This window comes from Lemur catta, chromosome 9 (assembly GCF_020740605.2).
Source record: "Lemur catta isolate mLemCat1 chromosome 9, mLemCat1.pri, whole genome shotgun sequence".
NCBI lineage: Eukaryota > Metazoa > Chordata > Mammalia > Primates > Lemuridae > Lemur > Lemur catta.
The window spans coordinates 51,677,843-51,695,940 of record NC_059136.1 but is presented as its reverse complement, the minus strand read 5'-3'; the positions used below and the strand labels follow the sequence as shown (position 1 = coordinate 51,695,940).

The 18,098-nt window shown below is 36.9% G+C and overlaps 1 protein-coding gene and 1 non-coding gene across 3 annotated transcripts in view; both read right to left on the bottom strand.

The window, feature by feature from the left end:
• Positions 1-2,081: 2,081 nt before the first annotated feature.
• Positions 2,082-18,098, bottom strand: part of RSPO2 (R-spondin 2) — a 141,272-nt gene continuing 125,255 nt past the window's right edge. For both annotated transcript variants that reach the window (XM_045560908.1, XM_045560909.1), the window contains exon 6: positions 2,082-2,860. In XM_045560908.1, the coding sequence (XP_045416864.1) occupies positions 2,745-2,860 (116 nt within the window). In that variant the 3' untranslated portion in view covers positions 2,082-2,744. The remainder of the gene's footprint in view (positions 2,861-18,098) is intronic.
• LOC123645259 lies at positions 17,868-18,057 on the bottom strand. The gene has a single exon (XR_006737468.1). It is a non-coding gene; the product is annotated as a U2 spliceosomal RNA (small nuclear RNA).

The window sequence follows — 18,098 nt, the reverse complement described above, 5'->3', positions numbered from 1 at the left end:
GGAGTAGATTGAGGCAGTTGTTGATGATTATTCTGATTACTTGTTTACTCTTAGATCTACTCTCTGCCCTTCCCTTGCTGTTCCTCTGCATCACAGAGCTATGGTACCCAGACTTCCTTGCCCAATGGCAGACACTGGTGGAAGACTATTTCTTCTCTCACTTTGCCTAAGGCAACACTTCCCACAGAGACCAGATCCTTTCCAAGCTTTCTGTCCCTGGTTCCAGCTCCCTCTGTGGTTACAGCTGTAGCTTCAGCTATTGTTCTAACACTAGCTGGGGGGCCTTGACTTCTGGATACCCCACCTCTTTCTGTGAATCCATTTTGACTTCTTGTCTCCTTTATTGCCTGTGTAACCAATTCCCAGTGTTAAATTCCCTGTTTGAAATACCTCGACTGGTTTATTTCCTTGACTGCACTCCTAATTGTGATATAGTAATGAAGTCAGTTTTGTGTGCATCTGTATATATGTTACTTATTACAAAAAGGCTCATAAACCAAGTAAATGAAAATCAATTCCCTTCCCATAAGAATAAAGGTTTTAGCAAATAATGTCCAGGCAGCAAGCAACAGATTGAAGGGTACTGATACTTTCATAAATATATTCTGTGAAGGAGAGATCAGTATGTTGGAAAAAATGTAAATATCCAATGAAAGAGGTAGCAACAGGTAACAACTTATGTAGTATTTAGTACATACCATGCTGTACTGACTGTATACATTTTTCCTAATTTTTAAAACACAACCCTATATATGTTTTGTATAGTCCTCAAAACACAGCCTTACTGGCAGATAATACTATGATCTCCATTTCACAGATAAGGAAACTGAGACTTGGAAAGATTGACTGATTTGTCCCAGGCTACTCTAAGTCTAGATTGGCACTCAGGCAGTCTGGCTCTAAAATCCCCATTCTTAACCACTACTCTATTATAGTTTAATTTATAGATTAACTAGTTAGTGTCCTAGATGTAGTTACGACCATAGGCTTTTAAAATGTTTTTTAAGGACCATTATTTGGGGGTACAGTTGTACTGCATTTTTCCTAAATGTATCTCTAAAGTGAAAAAAAATCTCCACAAATAATTTTGAAGTTTTTAATGCACAAAAAGACCATCCCAGAAACAGAACAGGTACTGACTTATTAACAATAAAGCACTATGTAAAGGAGACCCCTCCCCACTTAGTAAATGGGAGTATAGTGTACATAGGCATGAAAGGAGGTGAACACTTCAGGATTAAATGCGAACCCTAAAGTTGTATACAACATTCATATATGGCTTATCTCATAGCAATAGTATTTTCATAATGGTGTATATGACATTTATCCTTATTGGTAAGATGCTTTTTTTTTTTTGACTCAAAAGTTAAACGAAAACACTGAAGAGGTAGTTTTACCAATGTAAGGTAAGAAAACAGTTTACCTTGCTTTGGTGGTTTCCTCAGAGATCTACAAGCATTTCTTTTTTGTTCTAATTTTCTCCTGGATCAGCCAAGATGATAATGATGCTTTTAGAAAAAGCCCATTCACAACCCGATAAAAACTGGTTCCCCCAGGTGGACAATGATGGATATGAAATAGATTCTGGCTCACTGAAGACCTGTTAAGATCTGACCAGCAGTCATAGGAATTCACCCTGTTGTCTTGTCATTCTGTGCATGGACTTGTGATGGTGACTTCTTCAGTGATCCAAGAATATTATTAGGTGCCCTGACATTAAAAGTCCGAAATTAATTGAAATCAGAACTAAGTTTGAAAAATTCTGTAGCTGGCCTGTGAAGTGACTGCATGTAATTTCTCATGTTTTGGGTTGTGTTTCTTAAAGTCATCACATCTTAGACTCGAAGGGAGTTTTGCCAGATGCTGCTTTATCTGTGTGTGGGACACATGGAGTGGGGAAGGTCTGTTGATATTCAAACTCTTTGACGCCGGTCATTTGACTCTATATACAAAAACTAGTTTATCCTATTCTTACAATGAGAAATAAGCTGACAAAGAAAGAAGTTTCAAGAAGCAACAAAACATTTGTCAATTTTGTCAACTCGCAAAACTAGAACAGTCATTTACCAGACAATGGTTAGGACCCACTAGAAACAAAGTGACGTCATGTTAATCGGGTATGACTTCTTACGCACAAGAAAGCATAAATATACAGTAAATAAGAGCTAGATACATATAGCCCCAGCAGAATATGTACATATCAGGGCTGCCGTGAAACTGAGCAGGAATTTCCGGAGCATATCCCCAGCTAAAAGCAGTTTCATCACACAACAGTATGGAGGTAACAGATGCTGAGAACACCATGTGGTAACACTAAGCAGATATCCACAAACACGTATCCTTGAAAATGCACACTGTGAGAAATGAAGGTCACAAGTGAATAGCACTCTGCCTGCCGAGAGCATCGTCTTTCACATAAATAGGCACATGTCCGTGCTCCAGTGGTGGCCTGCAGCCTCACACTTCTCGCGTGCCCATGGCGCCAGGGGTGGAGTCTCTCAGCACACACTGAGCCAAGGCGCAGGCCGTGCACTTACTCCTGCCTTCACAATCTCCAGATTCAAATCAAAGCATAAATAACACAGAGGCCACGCTTGGGGCGCTTCCTTTCACCATGTTACTGGGAACAGATACTGGTCAGAGCAGCACAAACGCTGCACACCAGTGTGCAGGAGTGGAGAGTAGCTTTGTGCACTTTTGCAAAAACAAAAAACCCCCAAAATCTACCATGTGTGTCTTTTATTTTACTGGTTAGCTCTGTCTGTAGCTAGGAAGACACTGTGTTGCTCCTGGGCTCTTTCTATCAGCTTCCTCTTCTTTTTCTTATTCCTCTTCTCCTTGGCCTTGGGTGTTCTCTTCCCTGCAATGGGGGAAAGAGAGGAAGAAGTGAAAAGATGTCAGAATAGGCTCTTTCTCTAGGAAAGAAAACACAAAACATTGAGAGTTTTGCACAAAGCCCATCTGGAAAACATCACCTATGGAAAAAGCAGCCTCAAAGAGAAAATTGTTCACATTAATTTTGATGGAATAATAATAATTTACTAAATTGGACATGCTGTCTAAAACAGAGACTGATCTTCCTGTTACAGGGAACTGGCATATTTAAAAACCTCCCAGCGGCCTGATCAGTCTTTCAAATATCATCCTGCCACAAAAATGCTATTTATCCCCTCCTACTTTGAACAATGCTACCCTTTACTAGACATCTTTACATCTTTCTGCTGCTCCACATGTCAGTGGGTCAAAAGAAAATAAGCATCTATCTACAGTAAATATACCAGAAGTTTCAAACTCCCTTCTCCCTAGCCCATGGAGAAAAAAGAGCCTTGCTTTTAACGTTATTTCCTTCATGTTCTACAAATGCCAATATATGAAATGACATATGTGCAGTCCTTTTTTATTTGCTATAAAAATTCATGAGGACATCATTCATTATGTGCCTTATGGCTTCTTATCCAAATCCCCTGCACAAGTTGTTCTTATTTTAATGGAGAGCAAGAAGAATGCCCGTTTGTTCTGATGAACTGGTGGTATGTGTCTTACTACCAGAAAAATCACACCAAGTTATCCTGTTTCTCCTCTTTGCCTTAGCCACTGGGAAGCCCACACCACAAGCTAAATACTTGAGGTTTTCTTCCATCAGGAATTTGTGGAAGCAGTTTTTTCTTTGTCTCTGCTATATTTTACTTCTTCCATATTGTGGTTAAGGTTTATAGTCTAAAATCTCAACATTTATTCACAAGTATATGTAAGTGTATATATAAAGATTTTGAGAGAAAAAATAAGGAACAAAGGTGTTTGTTTTAGGTGTATTGCTTTCTTTGAGTTCTAAACACAGGAATCATGGGATTTTTTAGGGGTTTTCTGCATTTTACAGAAAGAAGGTCACCCCTGTACACCTTCAGTACAGGAAGATTTTTCAGGAACAAGAAAGAATCCTATCACAGCTAGTCTTCATCTCCTACCTGCCCTACTTCCAATTTTATCTCATAGTCCTACAAAACTTTTCTTTTCCTGTAAGGTACAGCTATCAGACACTGCAGTAATCAGTACTATAAATAGGACATTCAGTTTCATGCACTTTATCCTTCCCACACCTGTGAAACTCAATATTCCAGGCCCTTTTATTATAAGGATGTAGCTCTCCAACTTTTCAATCCAGACAATGAAGGTGGCGGCTGATGTTAAAAAATGAAAAAAGAAACAGACCAAAGATTAAGGAGATACATGCCTTACGAATCCAGAGTCATACATTAAGGGAGACCATGAGATTACTTCATAAGGGAGGTGTTTCTCATTTCTATTCTTTCTGATCAAAAAGGCTGTGTTTTGAGGATGGAAAACAGTCTCAGTCTTCAAGACCCCAGCACAGTGATTGGCACTTACTTGAGAGGCAATAAATGTTTGCTTAGCAAAAATTTAAATCACAAGAAAACAGAAAAAAAGGATAACTTATTTTTAATAGGATACTACATTAAAACAATGAGAACACAGTCATGTCCCCATATTAAATTATAAAGGTCCTTGAAGTTAACTTCTGGTTTTCATTAAATTCTGGCATTAATGTAATAATGGCATTTTGCCATCTTTAAACGTAGTTAATCCTACCCAATGAAACCCTAGTCTAAGCCACCATTAATCAAAGCAGCTGTAAAGTTACAACTATTTAGTAACATTATCTCTAATGATGAGACACACCTAATGAGGGCAGAAAGATGAAATACTTAACTTAAAATAGCATATTTTAAAAGCTTCAATTATAAAGTTTTACAAAGAAGTTTTTCTTCATTCCGTATTTTCTCTAAACAAAAATCCTTAGTTTAAAAAAAAACATTGCTGATTACACTTTAAAAATTCGTTTGGTTTATGCTTAAGTTATATAAAACCTAGATTTCTTTTAAAAGCAAATTGAAATTAAGTGAATAGAAAAATAAAGCTAACATTACTAGATGTTTAAATGTGTCATGCTAAAATAAAAATATACTGAGTATGTTATCCAAAGAAAGCTTTTCACATTCACAATTTCAGTCCTTCATATAAATTAAGTTGTTGAACGTTCAATGTGTACTACTTTCACTAACAGCAAATCTATGCAAAGTGACTGGAAACTCATTTTAAGATGGCCAATTTTGTGTCATTTACCCAATATGTTATTCTGATGTAATCATCAATATCTAACGATTTGGGGGTTTGCTGGCTGATATGATATTGTGTAATAGAGAAGTTACTCAATACTTGCATAAAACAGTTGGTATCTTGGCCAAAAATTCAGAAATGCTTCTGAAAACTTATTTATATATATAAATTTTTCAAATTGTATGATTATTCCTTTGGCACTAAGTATGTGGTACCATTTCCAACTAGCAATGTTTTGGGGGCCCTAATTACTTTTACTCAGAAGTCCCTCTTGAATGACACCTCTTTACTATTGTTTGGTTGGTTGGTTCTGTTTTTGGCCAGTTCGTTTCTCACATAGGATATATTGCAGATACCAAGGAATTAAGATGGTTAGCCAAGATTTGACCACAGACAGGCCTAAATTAACTGAAAATATTTTGTGGTCCATAGTAGGTTGTTCTGACATTGAGCTGGGCTTAAAGTAATGAAAGAATATTAAAACACAACATAAGGTATAGAAAGGGTCTCACATAGATTCTTTTCTTTTCCATGTTCTAAGATTATCTTTTTTTATTTCAGAGTATTACAGGAGTACAAACATTTTGGTTACACGAATTGCATTTGTGCCATTTGAGTCAAGGTTATAAGTGTGCCCATGATCAAGTTATCCTGCATTGTGCCCGTTAGATGTGAATTTGCTCATCCCCTCCTCCCCTCTGCTTGGTTTCTGCTGAGTTTTACAACCACATGTACTTTACTGTTAAAATGTTCTAAGATGGTTAAACATGAGAAAAAAACATCAGTAAGTTTAAAACAAAAAATATATCTCTGTTTATATCTATATATTGATAAATAAGTTATACTGGATATCATAAGCACACTAATTTTTGTTTCCATGTAATTTCTGTGGATATAAGATTAGACTTGGAGAACGACTTGTAGATTTCATATTGTTTCACTTTCTCATGCACATTTACACTGTACAAGAAGCATTTAAAGGCAAGTATACCAGTCACCCAAAAAGCACGCATGAATTTAACTTTCTTACTCTTTACTTCACAAGACTTAGAATATATATGTCTGAAGATCGGAAGAAAAGGTTTGAATTTTATGAGGAGATTGTTAGCCTCAGCACGTCCAACTTTAATGACAAATTTTGTAAATCTGTATATCCTGAGTGTTTTGAGAATGCAGTGGCCTTGGCAGATCATAAGTGAGTGAATCTCTTTAAGTGGGTCTACAGGAGAGATCTTTTCAGCACTGTTATGTGGATGCAAGAAGAAGAAAGGCCCAGATATTACTGTTCCTAAGGAAGACAATATGGTTTAGAGCAAAGCTACCTCTAGGAAGAAGAAAACCTGGCAGAGCTAGGCATAGTTTTGTAACTGGGATGTCTGGTAAGGCAGATTTGTGACTCTTAGTTTCTATAGTTATAGAACAAAAATGCTATATTCATCTTTCACTAGAAAGTTATGAGATACCATGTGAAAAAGTTATATTCCTAGGATTAATGGAAGATGTATAAAATATCATAGGAAAGACAAGATTATCCTCAAAATGAATGAAGTTAGAAAGATGCTATCAAAGCCACACTGTAACCAACGTAATTACACTGACTTGCACACATGTGGAAATGGTCCAAGAGGATAACCTATCAACTCCTCTACAGAGAAAGATGAACAGTTCCTTATGGGAATACTGCTACCATTCAGCTGTGGATTACTGCTATTAGAATCAGATTATTTTGAACCAAGATATCAGACAGACAAATTACATGAAGCTGTGAAAATACTGGCTCCACTGCCAGTCAGACACTGATTTCATTCTTTCATAAGCTCCCAAATGCAAGGAAGGTCTTCAAATTGTTTTCTCTCACTAGTTCTAGGTAAGAGTCTCTGCAGCACTGGAACAACAGTTCTTGTACACCCATCAGTAAGGCAAAGAGACTTTCCACAATGATTACGACATATGTGTTTTAAGAAAGACTTTCTAAGGGTAAATACAATGAAAGAAAACTGAAGAAAAAATTCAGTAGCTCTAACTATTAAAAAGATAAAAGCTCTATTTAGATGTATACATACATACAAACTGGGGAAAGCAAGCCACTTATAACAAATGTAATTAACTGTAATTACTGTTGTTGTAGCCATAACTATGACAAAAGCCAAACTGACTTTTACTCAATTTTGATAAGTTTGTGATGCTCTGACTCGAAGCCTGGGCTTCCCTGCATTATGCAATTCACCGTGGAGACTTGGGAATCACCTCAAAGAGATTCAGTCATTCTTCAAAGCCACTAAAACTTGGGGACAGGAAGCCTGTGTAACCACCAGCCCAGCAAGTATGGTCATACTTCAGAGAACGTTCTTGAGGCAGAACATAAAATGTTGCTTTCACATCAAAAGTCACAAGGACTGAGTTGTAGACAATGAATAGCATTTGGGCCATTTCTTTTTCTCCTATGGGCAACTTGAGTTTGCCCAAGAATGAGTAGTAACAGATTTATTTGTTTAAGAGCAATGAATGATTCTCTGGAAAAATGCCAAGTGGTTCCTAAAATATTTTAAGAGCTCATATAAAAATAAACAAAAGACCCAAATACAATTCATAAAGGAAATAAAAATGGCTAATATATTTAAACAAATTTCACAATTAAAGCTTCCAAATAAAATAATATGCCACCACAAAGATCCTTAAAAGTAAAAAAATACCTAAAGCTTACCAGGTCATGTGCTGAGACAGACATTAGGATGCATTAAGAGAAAATAAAATTGATACAGCCTTTCTGAAAAGCCAATGCATACAAAAGCATTAAGAATATTCATAACCTTTGACTCAGATCTAAGAATCCATCCTAGGAGCATAATCTATACTTGGACAAAGATTTATGCATAGAGATCTTTACTGTAATACTAAAAAAAATTGTAAAGTACCTAAATATCCTACTACATTTTCATGACCTCTTCTTTTTGATTACTGAAGCCATCAAGTCTGTTTTCAACTATCAATTGATTAGATTTATGTCACTAAAACTTATCATAAATGGGTATAACAGAAAGGCTGTAATACAAAAGTATTCATACGGTTGTGGTGAGCAGATTCTTTTGTGGAGTGATCACTTGTGATTGGATCAAAGATATAAAAGCTTAGGAAATACTGACCTAAACACTTCAGACGTCAAGAATGAATGTTAGTTCATGAATTTTTTTTTTTTAGTCTAGAAAGACATCCAAATAGGCAAATATGAGCAGGACTGGGATCTACCATAGTATATTCTATGTAGCCTAAGATAAAAAAATCTTCCCACTATCCATAATAGTTCAGAATAACACATTTATTTTAATTGACAAAAACTGTATATAGTCATAGCATACAATTTGACGTTATGTGTATAATGTGAAATCATTAATCAACCTAATTAACACATCCATCACCTCATATGCTTATTTTTTGTGCGTGATGAGAACATTTGAAATCTCCTTGAAATTTAAGTATATACGTTATTTATTTACATCAGCTGAGGAGCCAGGAGTGAGGGTAATGTGGAAAGAGTAAAGGAAATCAATTGTGGCCCCTTACTGATAGCACAAAGTTCCTTAAAGGGGCATTTTTTAGTAACATCCATCTGGTTTTCTAGAAATACACCTCTTTTCACTGAAAACATTTTACAGATAGATAGTTGTCTTTTGATGGGGCTGGCAAGCAATATCTAATCCTTCAATGGTAGTTTGCTTTGAAAAAACAATAACCTAGAGCCAAACCCTGTTAAAGTGTTGAAACATAACAAGCCACCTACTAAGAGTCTACTAGACATCTTGAATTTCAAGTAATAACTTATAAAAATTTCCAGAGAGTCACTTAGTCATTTCATCTTCATAAAAGAGCATGTGCTTTAAAAATCTACATACAATCTGGAAATAACTTAGAGGTAGGTGTTGTTCTTCTTACAAGGCTAGTGGTAGAGAATGACAGCTGTCCAAAATAAGAAATAACTTACCAAATCAACTTCTCTAAATATACAGATATTACAATCACTCAGAAATATCATAATTCAGAATATTTACTACCTACACATATTTATACTAATTTGTAAAACCTAATTCAATAAGCCAAGTTGACTGAATGGGAAGCCTCTGACTGCATGTTACTGTTCTCCTACCTGTAAAAATGTGCCATATTTTTATTCTCAAAAGAATAATATTAAATGGCTTCTTTTGTGACTTCTCAATTCTTCTTACAGAAGACAGTTTATTAAAGCATGAGATCTGTTACCCATTTTGTTGACAGGAAGTCCCATTTGGTTTTAAAATCTTGTTTTCATGTGCAAAATGATGAAAATGGAAGAAAAGCTAACACCTGAACCTTAATGAATTAATTATCTTGCCACTAAGGTTTCCTGTACATGGTATTTCAAAAGTTCCTCTTTTGGCCAGGCGCGGTGGCTCACGCCTGTAATCCTAGCACTCTGGGAGGCCGAGGCAGGTGGATTGCTTGAAGTCAGGAGTTTGAGACCAGCCGCAGCAAGAGCGAGACCCCGTCTCTACTAAAAATAGAAAGAAATTATCTGGACAACTAAAATACATATACAGAAAAAAATTAGCCGGGCATGGTGGCGCATGCCTGTAGTCCCAGCTACTCGGGAGGCTGAGGCAGTAGGATTGCTTAAGCCCAGGAGTCTGAGGTTGCTGTGAGCTAGGCTGACGCCAGGCACTCACTCTAGCCTGAGCAACACAGCAAGACTCTGCCTCAAAAAAATAAAAAAAAAGTTCCTCTTTTTATAGCTCTGAAGAAGCCATTGTTCTTCAGATGTATGACATGACTTTTAAAGGGGCAATATGATATTCCCAAACCCCTACAAATTTACTTGAAGCAATAAAAACAAGGAATATCAAAGTAATTTGAATGAGATTTGGGTTTGTTCTATATAGTGTTGCTGACTCTAGTTGATTTAAGTTCTTAAATGTCTGGTACCTCAAACAGAAAAACAGAACAAAATAATAGTTCAAAGACAGGATTCTATGGCACTTAAGATAGCTCAGCATAAACAAGAAGAGGTGGTTTTGAAACTCTTTAGATTAATTGTAAAGGACAAAGTTTCAGGGTAGTGGAAACTGTAAAATAACACTATACTTGATTTGAGTGGAAAAATACATAATTCTACCACAAGGGGGCAATAATTCACTTTTACTAGAAGAGCATTGGTTAAGAGTTCTGTTTTGTTTTGTTTTTAAGTATACAGGGGAGCTTTGGGGCTCTAACTTCTTAAATAATTTCTTGTAACTCCAATTGCAGGCCTTTTTTCTTTCTAGCTCTAGGTAAAATCCCTTTAGTGGACTAAATAGTACCAAGACCCAAGTGCTGCACAAGGAGAAATACAATTGCATTGCTGCCCTTAAAAAATGTTTGAGGGTAAAGGGGGGCTTAATGATAGTAGAAAAGAAAATTAAGACGATGAATCTGCTATTCAAACAATGGTTCAGGGAAAAAGTATCATTCACAAATTCAGGTTGCCATTTTCTTATGGGAACTTTAACGTACATTATCTGCAAAGAACAGGTGCTTACCTTGGGTCTCTTATCTATAAGAATAGAGATATAAAATGTAAAACATAAAAATGATCTTCAGTATCTTGTGGTCCAGAAAGTACACATATAATTGAAATCAAGAATGAAAGGTAGGCCGGGCGCAGTGGCTCACACCTGTAATCCTAGCACTCTGGGAGGCTGAGGTGGGTGGATCGCTCGAGGTCAGGAGTTCAAGACCATCCTGAGCAAGAGTGAGACCCCCGTCTCTACTAAGAAATAGAAAGCAATTATCTGGCCAACTAAAAATGTATATATAGAAAAAATTAGCTGGGCATGGTGGCGCATGCCTGTAGTCCCAGCTACTCAGGAGGCTGAGGCAGGAGGATCGCTTAAGCCCAGGAGTTTGAGGTTGCTGTGAGCTAAGCTGACACCACGGCACTCACTCTAGCCTGGGCAATGGAGCGAAACTCTGTCTTGAAAAAAAAAAAGAATGAAGGTGATTGTTTGGTTTGTGACAACAATCAATTGTCTGTACTGAAGAGAGTGGAGAGACAGGGTGTATCCCCCAGACATCTACTACGCCCTGCTCTAGTCCACTCTGCAAAATGGTTTAGATATGAAGCAAGTGGAATACAAAAGTCTAGAGTAATCTAACTCAAGCTACAGCTATTAGTAGCAGAGCTGGGCTTAGAGCATGGGTTTCAATCCTCCCCCCCTCTTTTTTTTTGAGACAGAGTTTTACTCTGTCACTGAGGCTAGAGTGCAGTGGCATCATCATAGCTTCCTGCAGCCTCCAATTCTTGGGTTCAAGTGAGCCTCCTGCCTCAGTCTCCTGAGTAGCTAGGACTACAGGTGCAGGCCGTGATGTCTAGCTAATTTTTCCTATTTTTAGTAGACTAGGGTCTTGCTGCTCTTGCTCAGGCTGATCTCAAACTCCTGGGCCTCAAGCAATCCTCCCGTTTTGGCCTCCCAGAGTGCTAGGATTACAGGCATAATCCACGCCTGGCCCAATTTCTCTTATGTACTTTTCCATCTTTAAAGACAACTAGATAAGGATACAGTTATAGAGTCATTTTTCAAGAAAAGCAGAGAAGCACTGGAAGACAACTAATGTTACCCTGACCAGGTTCTATGAGAAAAGTCATTGACTTCATCATTACCATGGAAACTCTTTGAGTTATTAAGTACTGCATAAATAACTTATCTGTAACTTAGACTTTCTGTAAATTTACAGTGCGTTGATTCATTGCTTAGTCTTTTTTCTTAGCTTTTAGCAAGATGCAATCTATAAAGTTTCCTAGGTATCAAGATGAACATTCATGCACCATGAGTGCTTTATACGCATTCTCATTTAACTGAATATTGTGAAAAAATGTAAGCATTCAAACTGTGATACTAGAATGTTGTACAGCTACCTGCCCTAAATTTACTCAAAATAAATAAATTTGCAGAGAACTATCAGGCTCATTCAGCACTCCTAAATTAAATCAGAAAAAGCATCAGCTTTTGCAGAGAAAATGACAACTGTTTTCATTAGATTAGGAGCTATAGGATAACAAGAAAAGAATTTCAAGTTCCTCTACAGCTTACTTAATATAAGGAATGATAACTTTTAAGATAATTCCATCAGAACAAGAGGATATGAAACCACCTTCTTGGTCTTAAATCAATAACCATTGACTAAATGAAAAAAAGTTATCCAAGAAATGACATGTAGGACTATTACCATATGGCAAACATTTAATTTTGATTCAACACAATTTGTATGGAACTTGGAGACACACAAGTGAAAAGCAAAGGTTTCTATGTGGCAGCTACAGAAGAGCATGGGTTATCAGTCCAAGCCTACAGCTCACCTAAGCGGCAGGTCTTCTATGAAGTCAGTCAACACAGAATAACATGAGGGGATGTGTATGCCATGAAGGATCATAAATGCATTCCCTCCTCTGTGCCCCAGAAGCACTTTGAACCTTCCTCATTGTAAAATTTCCCACCTTCTACTGCAATTTTGTTTGGCTGCATATCATGGCTACTAGTTTGTAAAGAATGAAAAATAGCTTCAATTTAATGGCAATTAGTGTGCCATAGAGTCCTGGCTAGAGGCTTTCCAAAAATCAAGTTAAAGATATTCAAGCTTACCCTCAACAAAGAAAGCGAAGATATATGGGCTAGATCTCAGCACTGAACGTGGTCAGGAACCAGAACCATAGGGGCTTTGTCCTCTGTCATAAAATGAACTCTCCTGGGCTCCCACTTCTGCCCTCAACTTCAACTTTATATGTGGTCTATGTAGGCTGCCCTAGCCCTAAATAAACCCTGTGACTTTTTGTCTTACCTTCCTCTTAATAACCGCCCCACTTCTCTTTTGTGTCAATTACATATTCCCAAGAGAGGAATTCAACATGCCTTGGTCAACCTACTAAGTTAAATCACAAAGTAGTGGATGCCTGGCCAGCTCTTGGGGGGATCACTCCCAGGCCTAGCCTGGAGGAGTAGGGAGGTGTAACATGATAGTAGACGGGGCAGGCATCTAGAAGACAAGGCTAAGAGCTTGGGTTTACAGGTCAAACAGTCCTAGATTCAGAACAGTTATGCCACTGAGAAGCTAGTAATCTTGGACTAGTTAGTTTTTCTAAACCTTAGTCTTCTCATTTCTAAACTGGTAGTAGCAATAGTGCCTGCCTCAGCATTGCTATGAAGAGTAAAAGAATATGTATAAAATTCCAAATATTATCCCTGGCATACAAATGCTAAATAAACTATAACACTATAGAAGGTGCCTTATGCATATTATTTCTAATCCTTACAACAACCTGCAAGGTAAGCATTATTTTCCATTTTGCCAATGAGGAAATAGGTTTACAGAAGTTAAGTAAATAGCTCAAAATTACATAGCTCAGAGGTGATTCAAACCAACATCTGGCAGATTCTAAAACCTATACTCTTTCCACCGTACTCTGCATCCCTTGTGCCCAGCAAAATGCCTTTGATCTCATAATCATTTAAATGGCTGCTGAACAAACAAATTAATAAGTAAATACTAGGCTGGAGAAAGGCATCAAAACCTCCCTGCTCAATCCCACACAGTATCACACAATATCAGGGTTCCCGTGGGCCCCATTAGCTCCCCAATGGTCCTGGCCTACAACCCGTATTTCTCACATCACTTATCTTATTCCCTGGGGCTAAGGCATTCAAAGCCTCAGTTTCCTGGGGTCAACAGCACATCTTAGCAACACCAACTCAGTATCAAGTGTGCCCGTGGCAAAACCCAAAGTAAAAATAAAACACAGGATGCTTATTTTTCAGCTGGTAATAGGAAAAGGTTTAGACCTGTAGTTCCAAAAGCTAGTTTATAGGCCAGAGGTAGTAGAATCCTCTAGGGACCTTTTTTCTTTCCTTAAATATAGGTTTGCTAGCCATGCACCAACTCCTGAAAGTCTAGAATTTTTTTTTTTTTAAGCTTCAGAGGTAACTCAGTGCAAAGTTAAAATTAGATACAATTATAGAGCATAAAGTGTTGCTGAAAGGCTGTGGACAGGAGAGAAAAGGGAATTTGAAAGGGATAAGAAAGAAGGAAGGGCTAAGGGGACTCCAAAATAAATGGGAACCTCTTCCAAATTGGGTTGAGAATCTACTTTCCAAAATGTGAAAGGAAGCAAACCACTTTCTGCCTGGACTCCCTTCCCTGAGTTCTGTTTGTGGGAGATGCCCCAAGAAGAAGGCTAGTAGAGAGTAGTTTCCCACGCTGGGAGGCACGTGCACACTCAGGGAAAGAGCCCTTATCTCTGTGTTCCATTCGAGCTGTCACAGGTCATTCACGCTACGGCAGATTCACTTCTTCTGTGTTTGTATTCCAGAAACTTGAGGTAACCTGCAGAATATCTCAATTTATTCAATAAATAGGTTTTGTTTTGAAAAGCAACCTAGACGGCTTGCCAAAAAAGAGACAAACAAGAAAAAAGAATTGCAATTGGAAAAATGAAAACAATATTCATGTTTGGGGCTTCTGCCTAACTAGGATGCAGAGTTGGCACTTCAAAAATTGGAAAGATAAAATTAGTTCAGGTGACACAAATACCAGCGGTATCAAGATGTTATTAGTCGGATTACAGAAAGAAGGAAGCCCATTACCAGCCCTTCCTCTTTCAGAAAGGTGCTATTTCTGAGTTTCCTCCAAATTATTAAATCATCATTGCCATCATCACACAGATGTAAGCTGTGTGCCAGGCACTAAATTCTTTACATATGTTAATTCATTTCATATTGAAAATATGCCTGTGAAATAAATACTATATTATGCCTGTTTTTTCCTTAAAATATTTTTACTGATACACAATAGCTGTATATATTTTCACAGTACATGTGATAATTTGATACATTCATATAATCAAATCAGGGTAATTGGGGTATCACCTTAAATGTTTATCCCCATTTTTCAGAAGAGGAAACTGAGGAACAGAGAGGCTAAGAAACCTAAGATGCCACAGGCAGTAAGTGGTAGAGTTGGGATTTTTAACTCAAGCAGTCTGGCCCCAGAGCTTACCCTGCATGCTATACTTTCTCTCATTACCTTTGTGATATAGTCAGTATACTCTCCTGAGGGGAGGGGAGGAAGTCAGTGTTACTATCTTCCTTTCAGTCATAAACTCCCTAAGCCCCATAAACTGGTCATTCACTTAAATGACTGAACCTTTAAATTCATAAAATGAAGCCTGGGTTCATTATTGGTTTGATGCAAGACCAGGGTGTTCAAGGGTATATTTTCTTTGTTATTCTTACAGGACAAGGAGTGTAAACAAACATTTGCCAAAATAGTTTCTATCCACAAGGATACACTAGACAAATGTTTTGGTCACTGTAAAATCTTTATTAACTACCCAAGTTGCAGCAATGGATTTCAATTAGGAGGAAAATATTTGACAAGGAACTCTAAATAACATGTTCAGCATTTCTCATGATTATTAGAGACATCACATTTCTAAGGTTTCAAAATATCTACAACATTGCTGGGTTATCTTGAATCCTATCTGGTTGTCTGTGTCTACCAGATACTAAAACAGTAGAACATGGCTAATCATCTTTTACAAACAACTTAATATTTAATAAAATGGATTTCTCCTCAACTGAAAATGGTATTTCATTCTCCAGAAATAGTATCGACTATTAAACATATAAACTAAAATCAAAGGAAGCTATTACACATGTGCACATACATATGTATACAATACCTATAACAAGTTTCCTAAGTGTTGCTTATTGTCATGCTTGTATCAGTATGTTCTTATCTGTTTCATTTAACTTCGGTGTTAAAGGAAAGCATGAGAAACCAAAAGTTTACAAGTATGAAAAAATTTAAAATGCATTAATAAATAATTTAAAATGAATCACCACTGAATCAAAGGTATCCAAGAGGAGATTCACATTCCAAACTACCATAATTTTAGTAAAAGATATTACCTGGAGTTTGACAAGAAAAGCTATGTAAAGAAGACCAGGGAACTATTATGTAATACAAAACAAGCTTTTCATGATCTTAGCAGGGCAGGCTCAAGGACCTGTACCGAATCTCGAGCTAAATGGCTCAGTGCAGTCGAGTTAAAAATCTATGCCTGTAACACTGAACAGCCGAGGACACTGAAGTGAAAATAAAATGGGCATTGCACATTTACTATGCTTGAGTACTGCACCCTATTTGGCTTTCGATGATTTAAGCCAGAAAATCCAAATAAGGGTACCAAAAATCAAAAAATAGGGACTTTGAGAAAAGACTACAGAGAATACTTTGCCAAGAAACATAAAAAGATGCCAATGCTCACGAAATACGTAAAAAATTACCTCTTCAAAATAAAAGTGTTTTCTACCTTTTACTGTCACTAATCAAAAACAGAATTACAGCTACACAGCTATAATATAGTCATAATAAGAGCCTTTATCTATTAGGGAAGTTAGAGACCGAGTTACTGAGAACAGATGTGAAAAAGACTTTCTCCTTTACCATTTTCAAAAATTAGGTAACTATTTTTCTGATAGCAAGCTTAGAAATCAGAAAACAAGGAATGAATTAAGAAACTTCTGGAAGTTGCTTCCAGTCAGTTTTATTCTAATATAAAACAGACAAAATTTGTGGGTGATAAATGTTAAAAGAAGATCAATACTTAAAATATATTTTAACTGCCTTTATGTGTGTTTTCTATATCTTCCTATGGGAAAACTTAAAATGCCATCAATATAATGCCTAGGGTTCATCATCTAAATATTTTATTAAAAGTTAAGTCGGTTCTAAATAAAGCAAATCTTTCTTTGAAAGACAACTACAGCTGTGTTTTAATGACCCTGCATTTTATCTTAAATTCTGGGTCACTGACATTTTCAGCAGCAATGATGTAGGCCACCTTAAAAATTCTGGAGACTATGCCCAATTTCTCTGAAATGTATATGTGTATTCATGTGTGTATGTGTATCTAAAATATATTCCTCCATAGAATACATCTGGGCATACTGATGAGAGGGCAGTTTACTTTTACCTAACTGTATGTGTATTCATCTTATAACATAGAATTATGTTTTTTAGTATTACAACCAATAAATTACAAGTTTCTTTAAAAATAAGACTAAAAATTCTGAAGAATTAAAAATTATAAACTTGAAAAGAGTTGCAAAATTGCTATGGTCAAAGCCTATAGCTTGGACTGATAACTAATCAAAATGCTACTTTTCTGGTTCTGACAAAGAACATTTTGCACTGAACAGCAAGCTTCAAGGGTCCAGTTTTTTATGCCATAAAATAAGGCGAAATAATTCCTGTTACCTAAGGGCAGAGCATGCCTTAACATCTCTCTCCCAGATCCTGTATTTGTAAACAAAACATGGAAACAACCAAAAATCTGGATAAGGCAGGTTGTGTGTTGGGAGAAAGGGAGGAAAGAAGGAAGGAAGATGCCTGCCAGATGTAAACAGTTGGTTCTCCTTCTTAAGGATGGGACTTCAAAAAGGTGTAAAACTTAGAAATGATAATTATGGCTACTACTCAAACACACATTGGCTTAGGGAACCATTTTTCTTATTATTTTATAGAACGCTTTAAAATACCTAAGAGCATATCAGACTGCTTTAAGTAAAAGAGATGATAAAGGTAACAGATGTCAGTGAAAGACAAGAAGTTGAATCAAGAAAATCTAAGGCATAACAAATCTATTTTTGAAAACACCAATGTCCCCGCAGGAGGGGTACAGCTTCCTGGAAGTACTGCAACACCAGGTCGATGTGTGGCGTGGTTGGAGCAAGCCTCTATTCCATCTTCTGTCTCCAAAAATCTGCTTAATATTGTGTCCTCAGATAGAGGACATATCAGATATTAAGCTGATAAGAACAGATACTACACTTCATCTTAGCCAAAAAGCCAAGAAGAGATAGGGCACCATTTTATAAATACCTTCTCGTTTAGAAATCATT